Here is a 20,257-nt window from a genome sequence, read left to right on the forward strand (position 1 = left end):
GCTGCGCATGCGTGATTACCTTCCAAACTGTCAACAGTAAAACGGTGACAACGAACATTTTCGGTTTATATTCTCCAAAAATATGTATGTTTGTAAATGTATTAAAATTTGGGGGGACAAACGTTCTGTCAACCTTTATCTTAAAATTGTATTCACTTTGGGGGGGGGAAAAAATCACTTTTCCAAGTAGATGTCAGCATTGACTTTAATCAATGCTGACATCTAGTGGAGAAATGTGGTATATACACTTCAGTCGGTGAGATGATTTAGTAAGCAGCACTGATTCCTGTTTATGATTTTTGAAAAACTGCATTTTCGTTGTTTTATACCATAATGACATGTACATAATGACAGTATCATTTAATCCTTCGGCTGTTAGTTAAGGACATTGTTTAATAAATACAATTTAAACTCTGCACTGAAAAGGATAAAACTGGGTATTAGTAAGAAATTTTTACTTGATAAAGTTTAAACCCGTGCTATGCTAAATTTCTTCAGGCGTAGAGATATTTGTTGGCTTGCCATGCTCAAAACCCTTTTAAAAAACATTTCTTTATTCCAGTAGCGTAATTTCACACTAAGAAAATAATCCAATCAATAAATATTTGTATAACACTTTGTTTCTTGCTAAACTCACCTTGAGGATTTGTTGTTGAGAAGCGCAATCTTAGTTTCATCTGCAAGCAAAAAGTTCCACATATATTCTCAGTAGAGCTTAGCATGTTTATGTTTTTTCTACAATAGTGAGTTTTGGAGATTATCTTCTCCTCGTGTCAAGCTTCCAAATGCCATACGGACCAAAACAAACTACGTCACATTTATTACTCAATGAAACAAAAGTCAGAGATCAATTAGAGATTTCTAGAAACTTAAATTTGTCTGTAAAAGCAGATAAATTTGGTGCTACAAACTAAATACACACACAGGCCACACTTTTAATGTAAAAAAAAATGCAAAAACAATGCATCTTTTTTTAACTTTGTAATTATGCATTCCATTGCGTAGGTCTTTTAAGGGCTACATATTATTTTGAAAGGCACAGCACTTTAAGTTTGTATTTTATTATGTTTGCAACACTGATCTTTATTGTTCCCCAAAACAAAGCCGCCACATAAACCGACTCCAAACAGAATCCAACGAGCAAAGCCACAGAACAAATTAACTTTAATGTGAGAGTGATTTAGATGTCAGTAGCCTTGTGGCTGCTTGAATGAACAGACACTCAATAGATTGCATAGGTTGTTGATGTGGGACAGTCTTGCATGACATAGCAGAGCAGAAATAGCTGGTAACCTCAAACATGTTTTGCTTTGTTCATTTAAATTCCAGATGAATGTTTGGAAATGTTCTCTCTCTCTTAGTTTTGGTTTGTTTTCTTTATGAGCAGAATCTCTCAATGTACAGTTCTCAGCAGCTCTACACATCAACTCGCCCTGTTCAAACACCACTTGAAATCACACCTTGACCCACAATTTTCATAAGAACATCTCTAAAACGATGTAAAAACAACCTTTGAAGCATTTCTCTTTTTACATTTGGAGTGCAGCTTCGAGGTTTGCTAAAACTGTTAGAAATAAGACCAAGTTACGAGTTTGGCTTTGATATAAATAATGTAATAAAACACAGTTCAAACAGACACTTCTCTCCAAAAACATTTAAATATCTTCTTTTTTTCCCATTTTTTGTTAAATATTGCATGTCTTGATGTTGCAGTCTGAAGAGATTTGCTAAAGCCAAACTAACATCGGTTGAGCAGGGGTTTGCCATGACAACAATCTAAGCCTCCCTGAGCAGAAAGTCACATCAGTACTACATTTTAAATATAGAATAAAAACACTCAAAAGCTTGGCAAAAAATAAAAATAAAACAACCAACACCGCCCTCCATATTGTTTTTTTTTTAGTAGAACTACAAGAGGCAAAGAGTTCCAACTTTTAGCTGGAGATTTTGAGTACTCAATGCAAAGGCTAATAACATTGTAAAACACTCTAACCCTTTCAGTTTAAACATCACTAATACTCATATCAGATACATATCTTTAAGTCTTTACTATTGCACAGAAATACAGATTTTCTCCCCTCTTCATTGGGTAGAACTAGGGACAAGGCATGAAATACAGGAACATTTTGGTTTGGTTGACAGCATGAAGTGTTCCTTGCTCTCTGAAGGAAACTGGAGACCAAAACTGTGTTTATAAAGACGCTTGTGCCCCAGCAGCGTGATTCAAACGCATTGTCATTCAAAGATTCAAATTAAAGGTTTAAAAGGCAAACCCCAGCCCCACGTTTTGATCAGGCTCAGCTTCATTTACTGTCCCACTCCAGACAATCCATGATTTGACTTCGTCTGTGCCGCAGTGAGCAGTGTTCGAAGAGGTGAACAAGTGCTAAAGAAGCGCAGATATAGTGACATTCAAGTCCACATTGACAACAAACACACAGGCCGACTGTAGCATACTGTTGGAAAATCAGGACCGACACAACTTAGAGTACGAGGTCTCTGAAAAGGCAAAAAAAGTTTCATGTTCGCAGACGACAGAAGTTTTCCTCTTAATAAGTGAGAGGTGTACAACTTACAGTGATTTACGGGTGTGAACGGAGAGGTAATGTATAACACAGAACCGCTCAGAAGTTTACATGCACTCATCACTGGCCTGAATGTCATTCGTAATATTGGACTTTTAAAGATTGTCATTCCTTTTCCACAGTGGGATGAAGATAAAACCAACAACCGTTTTAATTTATTGTTTATTTTATGTAATCTAAACAGTTTGAAACATATAAATAAATCTCACCTAACAGTAAATATGTTGTCATTAACAAGCTTCTGAATCGTTAAAAATTTGTTTGTTTACTGGCTTTTAAACAAAGCCAGGAAACTATAAATATTGTATTCATAGTTGGGGGCTGGGTTTTAGAAATAATCTTCATTTTAGCCAGCTAACTATATTCTTAAGACCTTTTTTTAAAATGTTTGGGATCATTATCCTGTTAGGAAACCTAAGTTTCATCCATGTGACCCAAAATGTTACCATTAAAATAAAGGAATCCATTAGGATCTTCGGGAGCAAAACAGACACCAGAAACAGCTGAAAAACCAGTTTATGGACTTCAGTAAATGAAGTTTTGGTGTGGAATAAGAAAGAAATCCCTTCTCCAAATTCAACACAATTGTAGCTGCCTGCACATTGTCTCCTGATTCAACACTGTGAAGTAAAACAATACAAAGACTGAGCCGTTTGGCCACAAAAAATATGCTTAAAGGAATTCAAACCAAAGCACATTAACAACTGTCAAAAATAGTGGTGGCCACATTATGCTGTGGGACTGTCTCACTGTCTAACTAAATTACTCTAAATTTAGATAGTTGAAACACACTTTAAAATTGGTTTTGGAACAGGTAACGCAAAATTATATATTGGACGTCCTACAACACTTTTGGAAAATGTGTGAATTAAACTTAAAAAGCTGAGCTGTGCCTTCAAACCAAACCATCCATTTTCTTTACACCCTTGTCCCTTAGTGGGCTTGGGAGGGTGCTGGTGCCTATCTCCAGCTAACGTTCAGGGCGAGAGGCGGGGTACAACCTGGACAGGTCGCCAGTCTGTCGCAGGGCAACACAGAGACAGACAACCATGCACACACACATTCACACCTAGGGACAATTTAGACAGACCAATTAACCTGACAGTCATGTTTTTGGACTGTGGGAGAAAACCAGAGTACCCAGAGAAAACCTACACATGCACAAGGAGAACATGCAAACTCCATGCAGAAAGACCGGGGCCGGGAATCAAACCCAGAACCTTCTGGCTGCAAGGCAACAGCTCTACCAACTGCACCACTGTGCAGCCCTCAAACCAAACCAATTTAACACTAAAAAAATCAATCAGTTATGACAAGAAAAGAGAAGCTTCTTTTATACCTGCAGGAAACATGTGGTGAATACACAAATATGTATTTTTATTTGGATCTTCTTTAGACGAGAGAAAATCCACAAATAATTCAAATAGTTTTTTAATAACTGCATTTTTATGTTAAAACTATTGAGGAAAAATTATGAAAAGCACAAGATTATTCCGACATTCATGCCAGTGATGAGTGTGTAAGCGTCTGAGCAGAACCGCGTCTGAAAGCTCGTTTTCAAAGAGCTTCGTGAACGCTCAACTCCAACAACAACCTGAACTCCTCCACACATTCATTAATAATGAAATGTAACATTTTAAAGAAACAGAGAAGACTGTTATATTTAAATATTGCAAATCATACAAAAACTGTTCTTTAAAGTGTAAACATTAAATTGATGCCTGATGTAATTTCTTTACATGGAGAAATGATATAAAATAAATCATGTCTGTCATATCTGTAAATTGTTATTATGTAAAAACAACATGTTAAATCTCAATTTATATTACCACTGTAATAATAATAATAATAATAATAATAATAATAACATTTGTTTTGTATAGGCGTTTTACTGTATTGTTATAAATAGTGTAACATTTTAATTCAAACTTTTAACTCCTCTGGCTTTTTCTTTACAAGGCAGAAAAAAAGAAACAAAAAAAACCCCAGTAAACTCTATTTGTGTCACATCCATACACACATTTCCTTGTATGATCATACATACAAACAAGCTGCCACAATCACACAAGGGTAATCAGGAGGCTCTATGTGCGATTGAGGGTCTGGAAGATTCTGGATATTTGGAGCATGACCGGGCCGGTCTCAGGGTCGTTCATCCACTGGGTGCTGTTCAGAGGATTCTCCAGCATGTCTTCAAACGCTGCACAAAAACAAACAAGAAAAACACATGACATGGTTATCGAACTCCCCTAGAGTTTAAAATGTCATGATGGTTTATGACAAATACTGAGATGCCACATTCTGAGCTGGTGCTTAGCGGGCAACTTCCTGTACATTTCCTCAAATCTAACTGTCATCTAGAAATTCCCTTTATATTTTATATTTTGGTCACACTTAAATGGTTCAGATAGTCACACACAATTTAACATAAGACAAAGATCTTCTGAAAAACGGATTTTCATCAATGTCACACTGGAATATACCTAGCAGAGTCTTGGGATTCGTTAGACCCAACTGGACCACAGGGTTTTCCAGAATCGCTTGAAACAGAGGGCTGTTGGTGTCGATGCCTTTATCTAGATCTTCTGGAGATGGTTTCCTGTCTCCCAGCAGCCACTCGCACTGCAGAATGAAAAAACAGAAACACAGATGTGTAAAAATTACATTTTACAAGATAACCCCCCCAAAATTAATAAATCGATAAAGTTTCCACAAACACTAAGTTTGATCACTAATTTTGAGTATAAAACAATCGTAATGTAATATTTAAAAGGTAATAAAAACCATTTTTATGACATAAAAAAAGTAAATATTGAAATAAAACCACACACACACACACACACTTGTAAAATGCAAACCATTTTTTAAACTAGTAGGGAAACATGTTATTTTTTGCAGTCTTAATTTGTAATCTGTGAAATAAAATTAAATCCAATATTACTCTATTTAAGGTAGATTTAGATTTGAAATTATTTCTTACTTTTATCTGTTCACCAAATTCAATCTGACAGAGAATCTGTGGGGTCAGCTAAAAATTAGGGTGATGGCAAAGAGGCTTTCCATCCTCATTAACAAAAATAAATTGTCAAATACCAGTGGAAACAAGCCAAAAACCTGGTCAGTAAGTATAAGGGATTTTCACACCGATTATGAGAAGGTGCATAAAAATGAAACTGCTTTTACAGTGTTTCATGCAGATGTCATTTCCTATTAGAAGCAAATTTAAAATTACTGTGCCTATGAAAAGGAGAATAAATAATTGTTGGTTTAACTTCATTTGAAACAGTTAACTTTAAATGTTTTGTTTTTCATTAAAAACAACTGTAAAGCTCTAGCTATAAAACTAGCAACTTATTCAAATAAAGAGAGGAATGAGAAGCTTCATGAACAGTGTGGTTCTCATTTGTTGATTTTTTTGTCTTCTTTAGTTTCTCACTGAGGGATAATCATGTAAATATGAACAAAAAATAACAGCACAGGTTTCGTCTCGTATGGGAACTTTGCATAATAACATTGTTGGTACTCCAGCGAAACAGCAGATACTGATTGAGATAACACCACGGTTTAATCACCTACCGCTGCATCTTGTTGGTTATTATTCACTCTGAGAGCATCAATCACCTCCTTTTCATCAAAGCCCATCTCCATCAATGCAATCACAGCCTGGAGAATCAAAGACTTGGTGTAATTATTGGACAAACAATTTTTAGAAACATTAACAGAGCCTTAAAGAAAAGAAAAGGAAAGAAAAGGAAAGAAAAGAAAAGAAAAGAAAAGAAAAGAAAAGAAAAGAAAAGAAAAGAAAAGAAAAGAAAAGAAAAGAAAAGAAAAGCCACAAGCTTATATTTTTAAATGTAAATGTTACATAAAAGCACTGACCCTGGAGTCTGGCCTGAACTCCCTTTTCCTGCGTATTCTCTTGAAGATCTCTGTGAGTTCGTCCTGCCGGCTGCTCTCGTCGGAGCTCGATTGCCTTGAGAGGTTGGAAAGAATGTTAGCTGAAGCGGAGGCTGAAGCCGAGGGGCCCGTTATCGTCGCTGCTGCGGCCCCTGATGCCCCGGAGGAGTCCTGTCCCGGTAGTGGTGCATCCACAGTGGGGTCATCTATGTGTTCGATCAGCCACTCCATGGCCTGGGTCACCGACATGCTGCAGGGAAATAAAAGAAAAAGTAAATAAGTAAATAAATAAATACAGGGTGCGTGCTGAAAAATAATGCTGTTCTGAACCCAAACTTTATTTAAAGGGGCAGTATTATGACTTTTTCCAGGCACAAAGCGCTATTTTATAGCAGAATCAAGTAACTATATTGCCTTCAGTTGTTAGAAAAATGCTGTAATAAATCAAATATGAGTTAAAAGAAATTTGACTTTGTAATTTAACACTTTGAAATTGGCCCTCTGTCTTTTTAAAAGCTCCTTTCTGGAACTTCAGGAAATCATCACAACGTCGCTCCTCTATTAACCCTTTAACAACGTTTTTAGCAGCGCTTCACTGAGAAGTAGGTTGCATATTGAGCTCAGCTGATCCGCGGTTCTACCAGGTGTTTGCCAATCAACGCTGGCTAGTCTGAAGGAGCTTAGTGGGGGAGTCAAGATCTGTGAGGCCAAAGTTCAGATGCTTGGTGTGGAGCTGCACCTCAAAGGTGGAGTTAGGTCCAATCAGTCGTTTTGCACATCTGTATGGTTGCCAAGGAGATTAAAGGATTTCTCAAACATACATCAAAGAATCAAAGTAACACTTATTGTTGATGAAGGAATAACATTATAACATCATGATGTATAACAAAAAAAAAACCTTGGTTTTACAAAACACTGCCCGTTTAACAAATGAATAGATAAAGACCAATTACACATCAGCCTTACTGGCAGAGTCTAAGTGCTTTGATGGCTCTGCTCTCAGGGAAACCCATCTCAGTGAGCTGCTGGAGGGCCGTTTCATCCACATGATCCTCCTCATCTTCATCTAACATCGCTTTGATACAAAAAACAAACAATTACAGAAAGGCAGAATATCTCAGAACACAAAAATAAAGACTTCTGAAGCAACAGCACACACACAGTTTAGAAAAGATGAAGAAAAACTACAGTTTATAGTCACTTGTTATTAAAGAAGCCGACTGGAGCCTTTGGGACGTTTTCAATCAAAGGCAGAAAAGTCAACATAATCATTTTAATTTTCAGTGGCTGTAATCCTCTTCCGTACATCAATATGGTCAATGTGTGAGTGTTTAGTTTTCTTCTGTAAGGATTTCTCAAAATGTGCCCATTTTATGACAGAAACATAAACTAAAATCTAAGCCTGTCGAAATAAGAAATTAATCAATTAATCACAAGATAAATTAAAATGAGCTTGATCATTTCCATTCTGATCATTAATATTTAGTAAAGAGCAATTTTGTTTACAGAGACTTTATAATCCAGTTTTTACTCCCATTTTATTTATTGTTTTTGATTGTTGTATTTTTTTGACGTTGTCTTTAAGCATGCTGTACTGGTGCAGAGTTATCAAATAAATTTGTAATTGAGTGTTTAAAGTATAAGGTTTTAGTCCATTCAGCACTGTTTTTCTGTATCAGATCGGTATTAGCTGATTCTAAACCTCAGATATCTGTATTGGTATCGGAAGTGAAAAAAGTGGATCGGTGCATCCTCATCATAACTAGATATTCCTGCTTACCGTTGGCCTTTTTGAAGAGTTCAACAGCATCGGGGTTCAAGGCAAGAAGCTTCTGTGCAACTTCAATAAGAGAAACCAGGATTTTTCTAAGCTCCGTTTGAAACTGGAACAACACAAACACCAAAACACAAACATGTTCACAGACATCCATTGTTTTTAGTATAACTGCAGGGAAGCTAGCTCGTCTTACATCTCTGATGTTGTGCTGCGTAACAGTGCGCTCAGTGTGCCGTGTGGACAGGCTGGCAGTAGCCTTCAGGATAGTATCTTTATCTGGAGCTTTGGTATCTTGTTTCTTCTGTAACAAACAGCAAAAAAAATATGTAACATGAAAACGTTCGGGTTATTTCCCACAGAAACATGATCAAGCTTACCTTTTCATCTGAACTAACATCTGCCATCTTGGGAGGGGTTGGCGGCGGTCTTTTCTTTATGAGCAGCAAAACATCTGCCAACATAAATGACACACAAACCCATATATTTTAAATATATTTTAAAATAATAAAGACATGTTTGCTCGAATTTAAAAACATGCCACACGAGCAATGCATACCTTTGTCTTTAAGGTTTTCATCAGCGATAGTTTTGGTGTCGGTGAGGACTCTTTCTGTAGCAGCGTGTATAAGTTTATGATGGGTAAGTGTTTTGGGGTCTTCTAGAGTTCCATGAACATGCTGCAAAAAATAGAGAAAAAAATTATATGTTAGACAAAAGACAAATCTGGGATTGCAGCTACTAAATATGGAGATAACTCATATAGATTTAAAACTTCATGCTTCTTCAGACTCCATTTTACAGATCTTTTGATCAATTTCAGTGCTTAAAATATATTAATGTGTTTATGCAAGATTTATTAGATTTTTTTTTTACAGTGGTAAGGATTTAAATATAGAAGCTGCAAATCAGGCAAACTCGCTACAAGACCCTTTTTTTTAAGGTTTTGTTGGTTTTTGTGGCCTTTATTTGAAAGTAGTTCAACAGGAAACAGGGTAATGAGAGAGGGGGAAGACATGCAGCAAATGTCACCAGGCCAGGAATTGAACCTGCGACCACCACCATGAGCAATAAGGCCTCAATATGTGGGTGGTGCTTTGCCCCTGCACCACCACAGCAACCCCACACTGATCTTTAAAAACCCTGACCTTCTGATTCTGATTACTTTTAAAAAACACTAAATGTTTTTTAAAAGTAACCTTCAATGTTCCAGTTTTATTTTACTGAAAAACATTAAACTACACCCATGAAACTGCACATGAAGTACTGATTTCAAATATAAAAAGTTTAGAGCATTCCTGTCCAAACTACTAAGCTAAATGAACAGTAGTATGCATTTTCCTGGCACAGAGTGCCATTTTATAGTATAAAAAAGTAACTACGTTATCTTCAGTTATTAAAAAAAATGTGCATATATCAAACATAACTTTAAAAAAATCTGACTTTGCATTTTACTGCCTCCGTCTCTTTAAGAAGATCCTACTCTTTCCAACTCTCCACCTTCAGCATGTCATCACAACAATGCTTTTTCATTAAGCCGTTAACGACTGTCTAAGGAGAATAAAGCCTGGTTATAAAAAAACTAGTATTTTGTGTTGTACTTAACATTTTTTATTGTAAGAAAATTATGTTTGTAATAATTTAACCCTTATAAAAAGTCTCCATCTGCATCAAACACCTGTACTGAATGGGCCAAATTTGCATCACTCTTAAATTGCAGCTGGTGGGCCGCACAAAATCAGTTCAAGAGCCATAAATGGCCCCTGGGCCACATTTTTAGACACCCCTGAAATACAGAGAGCATCAGCAACTCATCCAAGAAGTAAAAAGAACATAGCACAATATCTAAACTGCAATATCAGTGCATAATTTCAAAGGATTGCTTGGATACAATATTGGTTGTGCTATTATTATATAGTAAGTTCAATGTATCTAGACTCATCAAACCAATAATGTATCCTGCCATTTGAGAAAACTTTCAGTAATGCCCTCACTTAATATAGACTTCAGTGACCATTAGCGGTATGTTAAGCTTACAGAGAGAGTGATGGGAGCATCATGATGATGTCAAAGAGAGAGGAAGAGTGAGGGAGGTGTGGGTTAATTACAGTCAATTTCTAGGTGAAACAACAGCTAAAACAGAAACAAATATCGTGTTCACATATGTATATACCGACTTTATTGTGCAGAATTTGTTTTCTCTAATATGAATTTTGATGTTTTTCCTCATTATTAGTCACAGAAATTGTGACAGGAATCTTTCATTTTAGTTTTGATGCCTTTTATAAAGTCTGGGCTAGAAAACTAATGTACAAACCATCAGTTGTAACATTGTTTAATGCACTATCCTTGACTTAAATTAAACAGAATGATGCCTTTGCAATATTAAACAAATATAATCGCAAAATTATGTTTTCCTAACTGCCTCAGTTAAGGTCAGTGTTCATGACTCAACAAAAAAAGAAGGACTGGGCGTAATGCATCAGAGGAAAACACTGCAGACCAAAAACAGAATAAAGGTCCGTCTGACTTCTGCCAAAACGCATCTACCTTTTCGAAAAATATTAAACAACTTGATGAGACATAACTGAACTTTTTTGGAAGATGTGTGTTTTATTACACGTAGCTTCTCATTAAAAAATAAAACATAATGCAAAAGCCGAGTATGGTGGTGGTAGTGTGGTGATCTGGGGTTGCTTTGCTGTAATTGTTGGAACCATGACTTTTATGATGGGACTTCAATGCATGTTAACTGTTGCGTTTATAGTGACGGCATTACGTTTATGCTGCTTCACTGTGACTTTCAACTTCCCCTTAGGAAAAAAATAAACTTGTTCAATTAAATCTAATTTAATTAAACTAACAGAAAATCCTCAAAGAAAATGTTTCGTAATAAGTTCATAAGATTACACCACCTCACACCATGTAGCCTAAGCTAATCTACAATTTTCAAAGAGCGAGGTGAAATTCAAACATTGAGAAGTAAAATAATCATTTTAAAACTATTTATTCAAATTTCTAATTAGTTAAGGCAAGGTTGGTGTGGATACATTTTCCCTCAATTAATTAAATAATCCTTTAAAAACTGCTTTGTCGGATATTCGATGATCTGAAGCATTGATTCAAGTGTGAAAAAACACAAAATCAGAATAAATACTTTTTTACCATATTGTGCAGATTATTACAATGCTTATAAATATTTTTTTATTATTTTATTTAGCAGCAGTATTAATTCGGGTGGGCATTTAATATATTGTTCATCATTTATTGTGATAAATTTATTATCGTGAAAGAATTTTGATTTATCGCTGTTATGATAAATTTCAACTAATCATGTTCAAAACTGTGTTGTTGGGATTATAGTGTTACTAGCTTCTCCACAGTTTGTTCAATAAAAGTATCAATAAATATCAATAAATTTGAAAATATTTGTGCAGGTCAGAAATAAAAATTATGCTTCTTTAAGTAAATATTTCAAAAGAATTATCTGTGATTACAAGCAAAACCACACAGTTACTTTAAAAAAATAATAAATATTTCTTATCACTTTTATTGCGATCATAATAGTACCACAAAATATTGTGATTAAACAAATAATTGCTGCCTATTTGTTTTGATAAAAATCAACTAAATAATAATTCAAATTTTTTGTTTTAATTGTATTGTTTAAAACAGTAAAACTGGCAGTTTTGCTCAATCTAATGTAAAAAACATATATAGCTACACAAATCATAATTTGACTCATATGATTCACAAAAACAAGAAAACAGAGTAAGACTAGAAATAATTGACTGCTTTTGAGTAGTTTCAGTAAATGAATGAATGAAGTTTGGTTATAGCATAAATAATATAATTTTAGCAACTACAAGACAAGAAAACGACACATAAACAACTGTAGTAAAGTTAAGACAGAAGTGTTTAAGTTGACCATTATATTAATGAGGTTTCACGTTAAAAGGCCAAAAAAGGAGAGAGGGGGTGAGCTGTATAATAATAGAAAGGCTAAGAAGCAGCATGCCTCTCTGACTGGGGACAGAAAAAAGGGCCACAGTGTTAGTTAGCTGAAGAGGGGCAGCCAACCTGCTAAATTATAAATAGCAGAGTCTACCCAGTTACTATAAATACAAAGCCAGTGACACTGACACTGACAGTTTAAAGAGAGGCAATGGCAGGTATATAACACCTCAGGCAGAGGAGTGACAGGACAAAAAAATGTCGAAGAAGACACAAACACCCCTACTTTTAAAAAAACCTACATGTTTCAAGCACCTCTCCTTCAGTTTTTCAACAGTGGTGTCTTCCGTGACCTCCTCTAGCCACTCCGTGCCGTCCATCGTGCAGATGTGTATTTTCAACACTTTGCCGGCGAATATCTTCTCCTCCTGCACGAACATAGCTGCTGCTGCTGCTGCGGCCGAGGCGGCGGCGGAGAGAACCAGCCCGGGGACGGTGGCAGGCGGACAGCCGTTGTTGCCGTGTCTGCTCTTCTCGGAGAGCTAGCGTGCTAGCGTTAGCACCCAGCCAGCCAGCCGTCGCTTGTAAATCCGACGACAACACAGGAAAGAAAGGAAGGGTGCACCGCTCAGCTCAGACCCATTTTTCGGGGTTCTGGCCCGGTTGTCGGTGTGGTGGGAACCGAGTGACGCGTTCTCCGGTCGCCAAGTTGCCGGTTTTTGCCGTTTAGCACATAAGCGGCTGGCAGCGAATATCCTATTTTTACTGTAATGTTGTGAACTGTGAACTGCAACTGTACTCGCGGCGGGGCATTCTGGGAATTGGAGTTGGTTTCGCTTGTCCCATGTCAACGGAGCAGAAAAACGGGCCAAACTAGTTCACTACGCAAACATTTTAGTTATTAAGATGTTATGTATTGCAAAATACGACGTCGTAATAGGGCCATTGTAGATTGAAAAAAGTGAATTTTTACTCCCCAAAAATCTAGAAAAGACAAGAAAATTTCTGAGCTTGAAAAAAATGATAGAATCTCCGAAAATATGTTGGGGGTTTTTTCTTCTTTTCCCCCAGGTTTTATTGGCTCTTTATTTTAAATTTTAGACAGGAAAGTGAGAAATGAAAATTTTTAGATAAATTTAAAAGATTTTCTAGGTAAAAACTGGAAAATTCAGAGTTTGAATAGTCAAAAATGTGACAGAAAAATTCCAAGATATTTAGAATAATTTCAGACCTATTCTGGAAAAAAAAAACTTGGGATTTTTTGAGTTCCAAAAGTCAAAAATCTGCTTTAAAAACCCCCTCATATTTTCCAGAATATACACGTTTTATATGAAACTTGTGCTGCAATGCAGAAAATGGCCATATAGGTGTAAATTTCCACTAAAAACTCTGCAAATTTTAGATTAATCTCAGTAATTTTCTAGAAAAAAAGATGAAAATTTCAGAGTTTCAGAGGTCGAAAATCTTTTGGAATAATTAAAAGTCAAACATTTTCTACTTTCAAAACTCAGAAATATGCAAGTTTTTTCTCAAGAATTTCTTAAATTAATCTGAAAATTTCCTTGATTTTTCTAGCAAATTTCTGACTGTTGATGCAGATATTAGATTGTCTTGATCTGTCGTGTCTGTCTCTAAGAAATGAACAAAATAAAATAATATTTAAAAAAGCAGGCTTGTTATCTGCCATGTATTTAGAGCAAAATAAAACTTTAAAAATGTAGCAAATAGCACTAAAGTTAGTTCTCTTTAGGATCTTAACCTTACACAATATTCGTGAATAAAGATGGGTTGCAACATTGCTAAATCTTTCCTTTGATTAGTTAATTGTAGCTGGCATAAACTTCAGAGTACTACAGCGTTTTAGCCTGTTGTGATGCATAAATAGGAACGTTACTCAACTACACCACTAGATGGAGACAGGCTAAAAGATGTTTAAATTATTTTGCTGTTACTTAAAGACAAAATTAATCTCAAATATTCGATAATATAGCGTTTAGTGAACAAAAGAGCCGTTCTCATGAGATTAAGACACCAACGTGTCCTTTATTATAGCAGGTAACCTTTATACAGAATGAAAATAAACAGCAGAAATACATTTAATGCGCATGATAACTTTACAAAGGAAGCAAACAAATATAAAAATGCTACCACAACCTAACATATTCCTTTTTCCTAATAATATTTCAAAAATCAAAACAGAATGCATCTCACATAATATTTAAGTGGATACAACTGAGAACTTAGTTGGCAGTGCTTAAAAAAACATTTCCGCACGTACATAAAAGGTTATCTCAGTGAGGTTTTGTGTCACAGAACAGTAAATAAATATAAATTTATAAAACCTCAATGTTTATGTATTTTTTCTTCATTTTTGTGAAAACAATACCTAACAATATATTTCATTCATTTGTGTATACTTCAAATTGATTTGTGCCTTTGGGCCAGAAAAATAGAAAATATATAATCTGATCTGTTTTACATTTTAGAGAGTTTTGAACAGTGCAGGATCAATTCGATGCATGCTGAAGACTTAAGATTTCTTAAACAAAATCTTGCTTATGAGGGAAATGCAAAGCATATTTACAGAAGAAAGAACACAGCCATAGGCTCAAACTAATCGGAGGGAGAAGGAAATACATTTTCCAGTTCCCTCTGGACAACAACAAACATCGTGGCCAACAGGCCAGTTCTCCAAAAACCACAGGACTCACAACAACTCAGGCCTGCGTCAGTTAACCGCCAATCTCCAAGATGGCCGTACAACATGTCACCTCCCCACCACAAGAAAACATAATAATGCAAATTTTAAAGGAACAGCGTATCGCTGCCTCGTCGATTTAACAAAATGTACAAAACTCTAGAGAACGTCACTACGATTTACTGGATGTTTTGGATGCCTTCACAGGAATCTCTTCACACTTTCAAACTGAAATAACACTGAAACTTAAAATGTGCTCTAGCTTAATCACAATTTTTATTATAAACATGATTATACAAAATATAAACAGAAGAAAAAGGACAAAGACTAAGAATGTTTAGGGAAATAAATACCCAGTGTGTATGCTGCAGAAAACAAACTATAAAAGAAAGAAGTGTCTCTAAAGGACTTTCTCTGTCCTGCGTATGACCCAGAACGACAGGAACACTGCGAAAACACAAAATATTACCAGCTATTTTTAATTTAATTCTAGTGCAAATATCTAAGTACATTTGAAAGGAGAAAAAAACTAACCTAGAAGTAATTTTACAGAAATAAAGAGAACATTTCTACCTTAAAATATACAGTTTTTTTTTTTAAATTAATGTATATGATGGATCTCAGGAAGAGTAGCTGCTTAGTTAATTCAGATCCTAAACAATAAACAATATTTAAGAAAAATGACTAGTTCCACTGGCCGATTATTAGACATTTTTTCCATATTACAAGTTAAATAATATGGCAGGGGAACTAGTCATTTTTCAGCAATAATACAAAATATTAACTTAAAATAAGTTCATTTTTGTTGAAAAGTTATTTGAAAGTTAGTTTTGTCTTATTTCAAGTGTAATAAGATATTGTAACTAAAATCTAAACCAAAAATACTTGGTAAGAGTTTCTGTGTTTTTGCAGTCAAACAAGCATAAATACAACCTTAATAAATAAAAAAAAAACAAATAACAGTAAATGAAGCACATATGTTGCTGTTAGTAGAAAAATTTATAAAAGTCCTACATCTCGATTACAGCTTTGCTTGATTTCCTTTTTGAGTGCTTTTTTTTATTTTTTTTATACAAAATAAAAATTATATACAGCAGCTCATCCTGTGGGGTGCAGAGACTCTCAGCTTCCTACTTGAACTGTTCTGATATGTGGCCGATCTGGGACTGCATGCTCGTCGGTGGGCTGGAAATGCCCTCTGACCAGTCGGACATGTTGGAGTGGGGGGACGAGCTGGACCACTGGTCGGGGGATCCGGGGGACGGGGTCAGGAACGGGTGGTCCGGCACCTGGACCTGATGGTTGGGGGTGTTGTCCATCGGGCTGGAGTAGCTATGCTGGGAGGGAGGAGTTAGAAACTGGGTGCTGGGCATGATCTGGCTCTCCTGAGGGAGGATGGTGTGTATGGGCATGCTGGAGTTGGCCGCCCCCTGCTGGAGCTCGGGGGAACTGAGGTCCCCGCTGATGAAGTTCTGACTGCTGGTTGGGTTAGAGTTCTGGTGTTGCTGATGCAGCTGCTGCAGGTTCTGCATCTGCTGCATCATGTGGGTCTGCGGGCCCAGTCGGGTGTTCTGCAGGCCCTGGTAAGTCATCATCTGCGACAGGCTGGAGTTGGGGTGGCCGTTGTGGAGCGGCGCTGCGATCATCCCCTGGTGCAGGCCGCTTTGGCCTCCGGGTGGCGCTCTCAGCGGGTTGAACTGCCCCGCCTGGCCCATGCCGCTGTGCATCCTGGCCAGCCAGTCGCACTGGCCGCCCATGGCGCCCTGTGCGACCGGGCCGGACACCGGCAGGTGGGTGAGGCGGGGAGGCAGCGGGTCGAACTGCATCCGGGCCAGCTCCTGCTTGTTGGGCATCACCATGTGGTTCACAGCCAGGTGGGGGTCCGCCATGCCCTGCAGGTGGTTCAGAGACACGGACGGCGACTGCTGGAACGGGGAGGTCATCATCGGCGGCGACGCCACATCAGAAACGTAACCGTGAGGAGACTCCAGTGAATCTACAGGCGACAGGACAGCCGAGCTGTCCAGGAGCGTCCCGGACTTCCCGTCCTGAGAGTTCTTCTTCTTCACCTTCATGTCTTTGCCGTCTTTGCAGCCAATCCCCTTGTGACTGGGCTTGCGGGTTTTCTTCCCTTGGCCTTGACTTTGAGGCTGCGGCTGCTTCATGCCGCCTAGAAACCCGCTGGGTGAGCAGAGCGGGGAGGACAGGGCGCTGCTCAGGGAGCCGCCGTGCATGGGGGGGCTTCGTACCAGGTTGTACTCGTCCAGCAGCCTCACGATATCGTGGTGCATCCGCTCCTGCGCGATGTCCCTGGGGAGCCGGTCCATGTGGTCTGTTATTTCTCTGTTCCCAAAGTGATCCAATAAGACCTTGGCAGTTTCATAGCTTCCTTCTCTGGCAGCCAGGAACAGAGGAGTTTCCTCCTGAAGCATGAAGGAGACAGAGTCTTAAATGAGACAGTAGCCGCTGAAAGAACACTTTTCTATTCAGCCTTTAGCAAGAACATGGCCCACTATGCCATGACGGTCATCAAAAAAACCTGTACGGTCCCTAATATTGCTTCTATTTAGCTGATTTCTCTTTAAAAATGTGCGTTCAGCTACACAAACAGACAAGGATGCAAACCAAACTTGTCATTTTATTGTAAAACGTTTAATGAGGAAATATACTAGCTGTCAATCATAATGGCTGTCAGCCAGAATGGATTTACATGGATTTGCAGCTAACATTTTTTTTTCAAGGTAAGAAACAAATGTTCATATACTTTACAAGTAAGTATGATATTGCTTTATGGAGAAGGTAAGCGTTGAATCATTAGTAACCACGGAGAAATTACCCCACCATCATATAGCCTAGCATGTACAGAAAAGACTGGTAAGCATCTAGACTTTAGTACATTTTTAATCCTGGTCCGGTTTAAGGGGAAACACAGTGATATAGTGATATAAATCATGCGGTTTGAATTCAGGCAAAGTCGGTAATTTCATCAAAAGGTCAGGAGGGAGGAGGTACGGGTCGGTTTCTAAGCTAGATATTTCCAACTTTTGTAAATACCACCGTCTATGAGCCCCAACCAGGTGTGTTACGTTCACAGATTAACTCGACTCGAACAAGAAAAAACATCTTGGGTAAATCTCAGTCGCTCTGTTCAATCTGTCTTTCACCTCCTACATCCCTCATGGCGCCTCGAGTGATATGGTGACGTAGCTGCAAAGGGTCAATAGCAAACATCAAGAGAAGGAGTTTAAATATTTTTTAACCTTGTTGTTCTGCATGTCCTTGTTGGCTCCATTCTTGAGTAGAACAATAGCAGCCTCTACATTATTTACTGCTGCGGCCCAGTGCAGAGCTGATTTACCTGAAAAGAAAAAAAAACAAGAGTTATTCAACCGTTGAGAGCAAACGGATCTAAACACTCTGACCTTTCCAGATAAAATCCTTTACTCTGGTACCAGAGCTGGACAGTATGGCTGAAAAACCTATCACAATATAAGCATTTCATATCAGCCGATATTGATAATTATTGATTAGTTTTTTTCAATCTGAAATACTGCCAAACTGGAGAGGTGACTTTTCCAGTTATATCCACAGTTTTCACTCAACGGCGTTGTTTTTTTTATTAAACAGTGATGAGGCACAGTGGTGAAATATTAAACTGCTGCTGCACCAGTTGCTCAATAGGCTGTTGCTAGGTAACCAAAGGACGAGTGAGTTGCTAGGCAACCAAAGAATGAGTCAGTCACTTGGTTCTACCAATGTGAGAGGTTGAGCGGCTAAAGTCTTCCCTCTGCCTACATCTCCCAGAATGCTGTGCGGTTCTGGATCAGAGTTCAGCAAATATTCTTTATATAGAATACTGAATTTTCAATCAGACATTTACATTTTGATCAGCTATCTATCACAATACATATAGTTATTGATTTATTGATTTTTTTTTTACCAAAGTCGTCGATGGCATTCACATCTGCATGACAGTTGATGAGCTCCTCCACCATGCCCTCCACTGCCAGCCTGGCAGCCAAGATCAGGGGTGTGGTGCCATCATGCATGCGGGCGTCCAGATCTGTGGCCCGGTTCCTGATCAGAATCTAAGCAGACACAAAGCAGATTATGCTTCCTTCAACAGGTTAGGATGGCTCAATGACCTATACAAAACATGTTCATTATTTTCCAGCAGCCATTGTATAGCATACAGCAGTAAAGCCAGTTGACCAAACATGCTGGAGCTCATCTTGGGTTGCTAGGTGACAGGCTGGCACTCCAATGGGGTTGCTAGGCGCATTTCCTGCTGGTTTATGACATTATATCTGGAGGGTTTTTGAAATGGCTCATTTTCCAGACATATTATCTTACTGTCAAAAAGTGGCTGGGTAGTTTTTTTAATTACTTGGGTTGTTTTTAGAAGCAGTTTACATCCAAATGGAAATACAAAAATGTACAACATGTGAATTTTGAATGATATATCTCCTTTAAGTAATTTCCAACATCCTTAGTTCCTATTATAACTTTTGTGCAAAAACACAAAATCTAATGTTGGTCTATTTTCCAGTGCAAATATTTTATTACACTTCAAGGAAGAAAAAAGTAAGTCAGAAGTAACTTTTCAGCAAATTACAGGAGCTTGATTTAAGCCAATAATTCCTTAAAATTGATTAAAAAGTTCTTATTCCATTGGCAGATTATTTCACTAATAACAACAGGAAGATTTTGTGTTTTTGCAGTGTTTAAAACAATGACACAATCTGAATTATTTTCTCTCTTAAATCTCTCTTGATGGAGACAAACAGCCTACCTGAAAGACTCCCTGGGCATCAGCAGCCACGGCGGCGTGCAGCGGCGTCCGGCCCATGTTGTCCTGGATGTTGGCGTCGGCGCTGGCCTCCAGCAGCCGTTTGGCAGCGTCAGAGCGGGCGTACCGAGCCGCCAAGTGAAGAGCCGTCTCGCCGGTACGGTCGGTCTGGTTGTGCAGGTTAGCGCCCTGGTAGATGAAGTCGTTGATGACGTTGGCAGAGGCGTCCTCCTCTTCCTCGCTGTTGCCCGTTTCTAGTCCTCCTCCACTGCAGGATGCAATCATCAGTGGGGTGAACCCATCTGAGGAGAGAGGAAGCAGAAAGGCATGAAAAGCTGAACCTGTATTTGCACGGTCAGCACAACTCTGAAAGGGGCCAAGTGAGTGCAGGAGAAAGACAGAAGTGCTCCACTTCAAAGCCCTGAGCAGATCAAAACAAAGCAACAAACAAATCGAATGTGGATTTGACACTTATGCCTGTGTTGAATCATCATTGCTTTTTCTTTCAAGAGCGGATTCTGATGCAGGCGCCAGCACAGGAGGAGCCTCAGAAGGAAAGC

General features: G+C 38.0%; 2 protein-coding genes across 2 annotated transcripts in view; both read right to left on the bottom strand.

Moving 5' to 3' along the window:
- Positions 1 to 4,219: 4,219 nt before the first annotated feature.
- Positions 4,220 to 13,030, bottom strand: ubac1 (UBA domain containing 1). The gene is made up of 10 exons (XM_007557802.2): positions 12,513 to 13,030; positions 8,816 to 8,936; positions 8,637 to 8,710; positions 8,453 to 8,560; positions 8,263 to 8,365; positions 7,449 to 7,557; positions 6,465 to 6,732; positions 6,162 to 6,248; positions 5,069 to 5,207; positions 4,220 to 4,785 (listed from the first exon to the last, which is right to left on the bottom strand). The coding sequence occupies exons 1-10, from the start codon at positions 12,648 to 12,650 to the stop codon at positions 4,670 to 4,672; spliced, it is 1,263 nt and encodes a 420-aa protein (XP_007557864.1). The 5' UTR covers positions 12,651 to 13,030; the 3' UTR covers positions 4,220 to 4,669.
- Positions 13,031 to 15,888: 2,858 nt separating this feature from the next.
- Positions 15,889 to 20,257, bottom strand: part of notch1b (notch receptor 1b) — a 49,979-nt gene continuing 45,610 nt past the window's right edge. Inside the window, exons 31-34 of the mRNA XM_007557803.2 lie at positions 19,701 to 19,999; positions 18,849 to 18,996; positions 18,169 to 18,266; positions 15,889 to 17,331 (exon numbers count right to left, since the gene is read on the bottom strand). Coding sequence (XP_007557865.1) covers positions 16,039 to 17,331; positions 18,169 to 18,266; positions 18,849 to 18,996; positions 19,701 to 19,999 — 1,838 coding nt within the window. The 3' untranslated portion in view covers positions 15,889 to 16,038. The remainder of the gene's footprint in view (positions 17,332 to 18,168; positions 18,267 to 18,848; positions 18,997 to 19,700; positions 20,000 to 20,257) is intronic.

The sequence above is a fragment of the Poecilia formosa genome, unplaced genomic scaffold, assembly GCF_000485575.1.
Source record: "Poecilia formosa unplaced genomic scaffold, Poecilia_formosa-5.1.2 Scaffold92, whole genome shotgun sequence".
Classification (NCBI taxonomy): Eukaryota; Metazoa; Chordata; class Actinopteri; order Cyprinodontiformes; family Poeciliidae; genus Poecilia; species Poecilia formosa.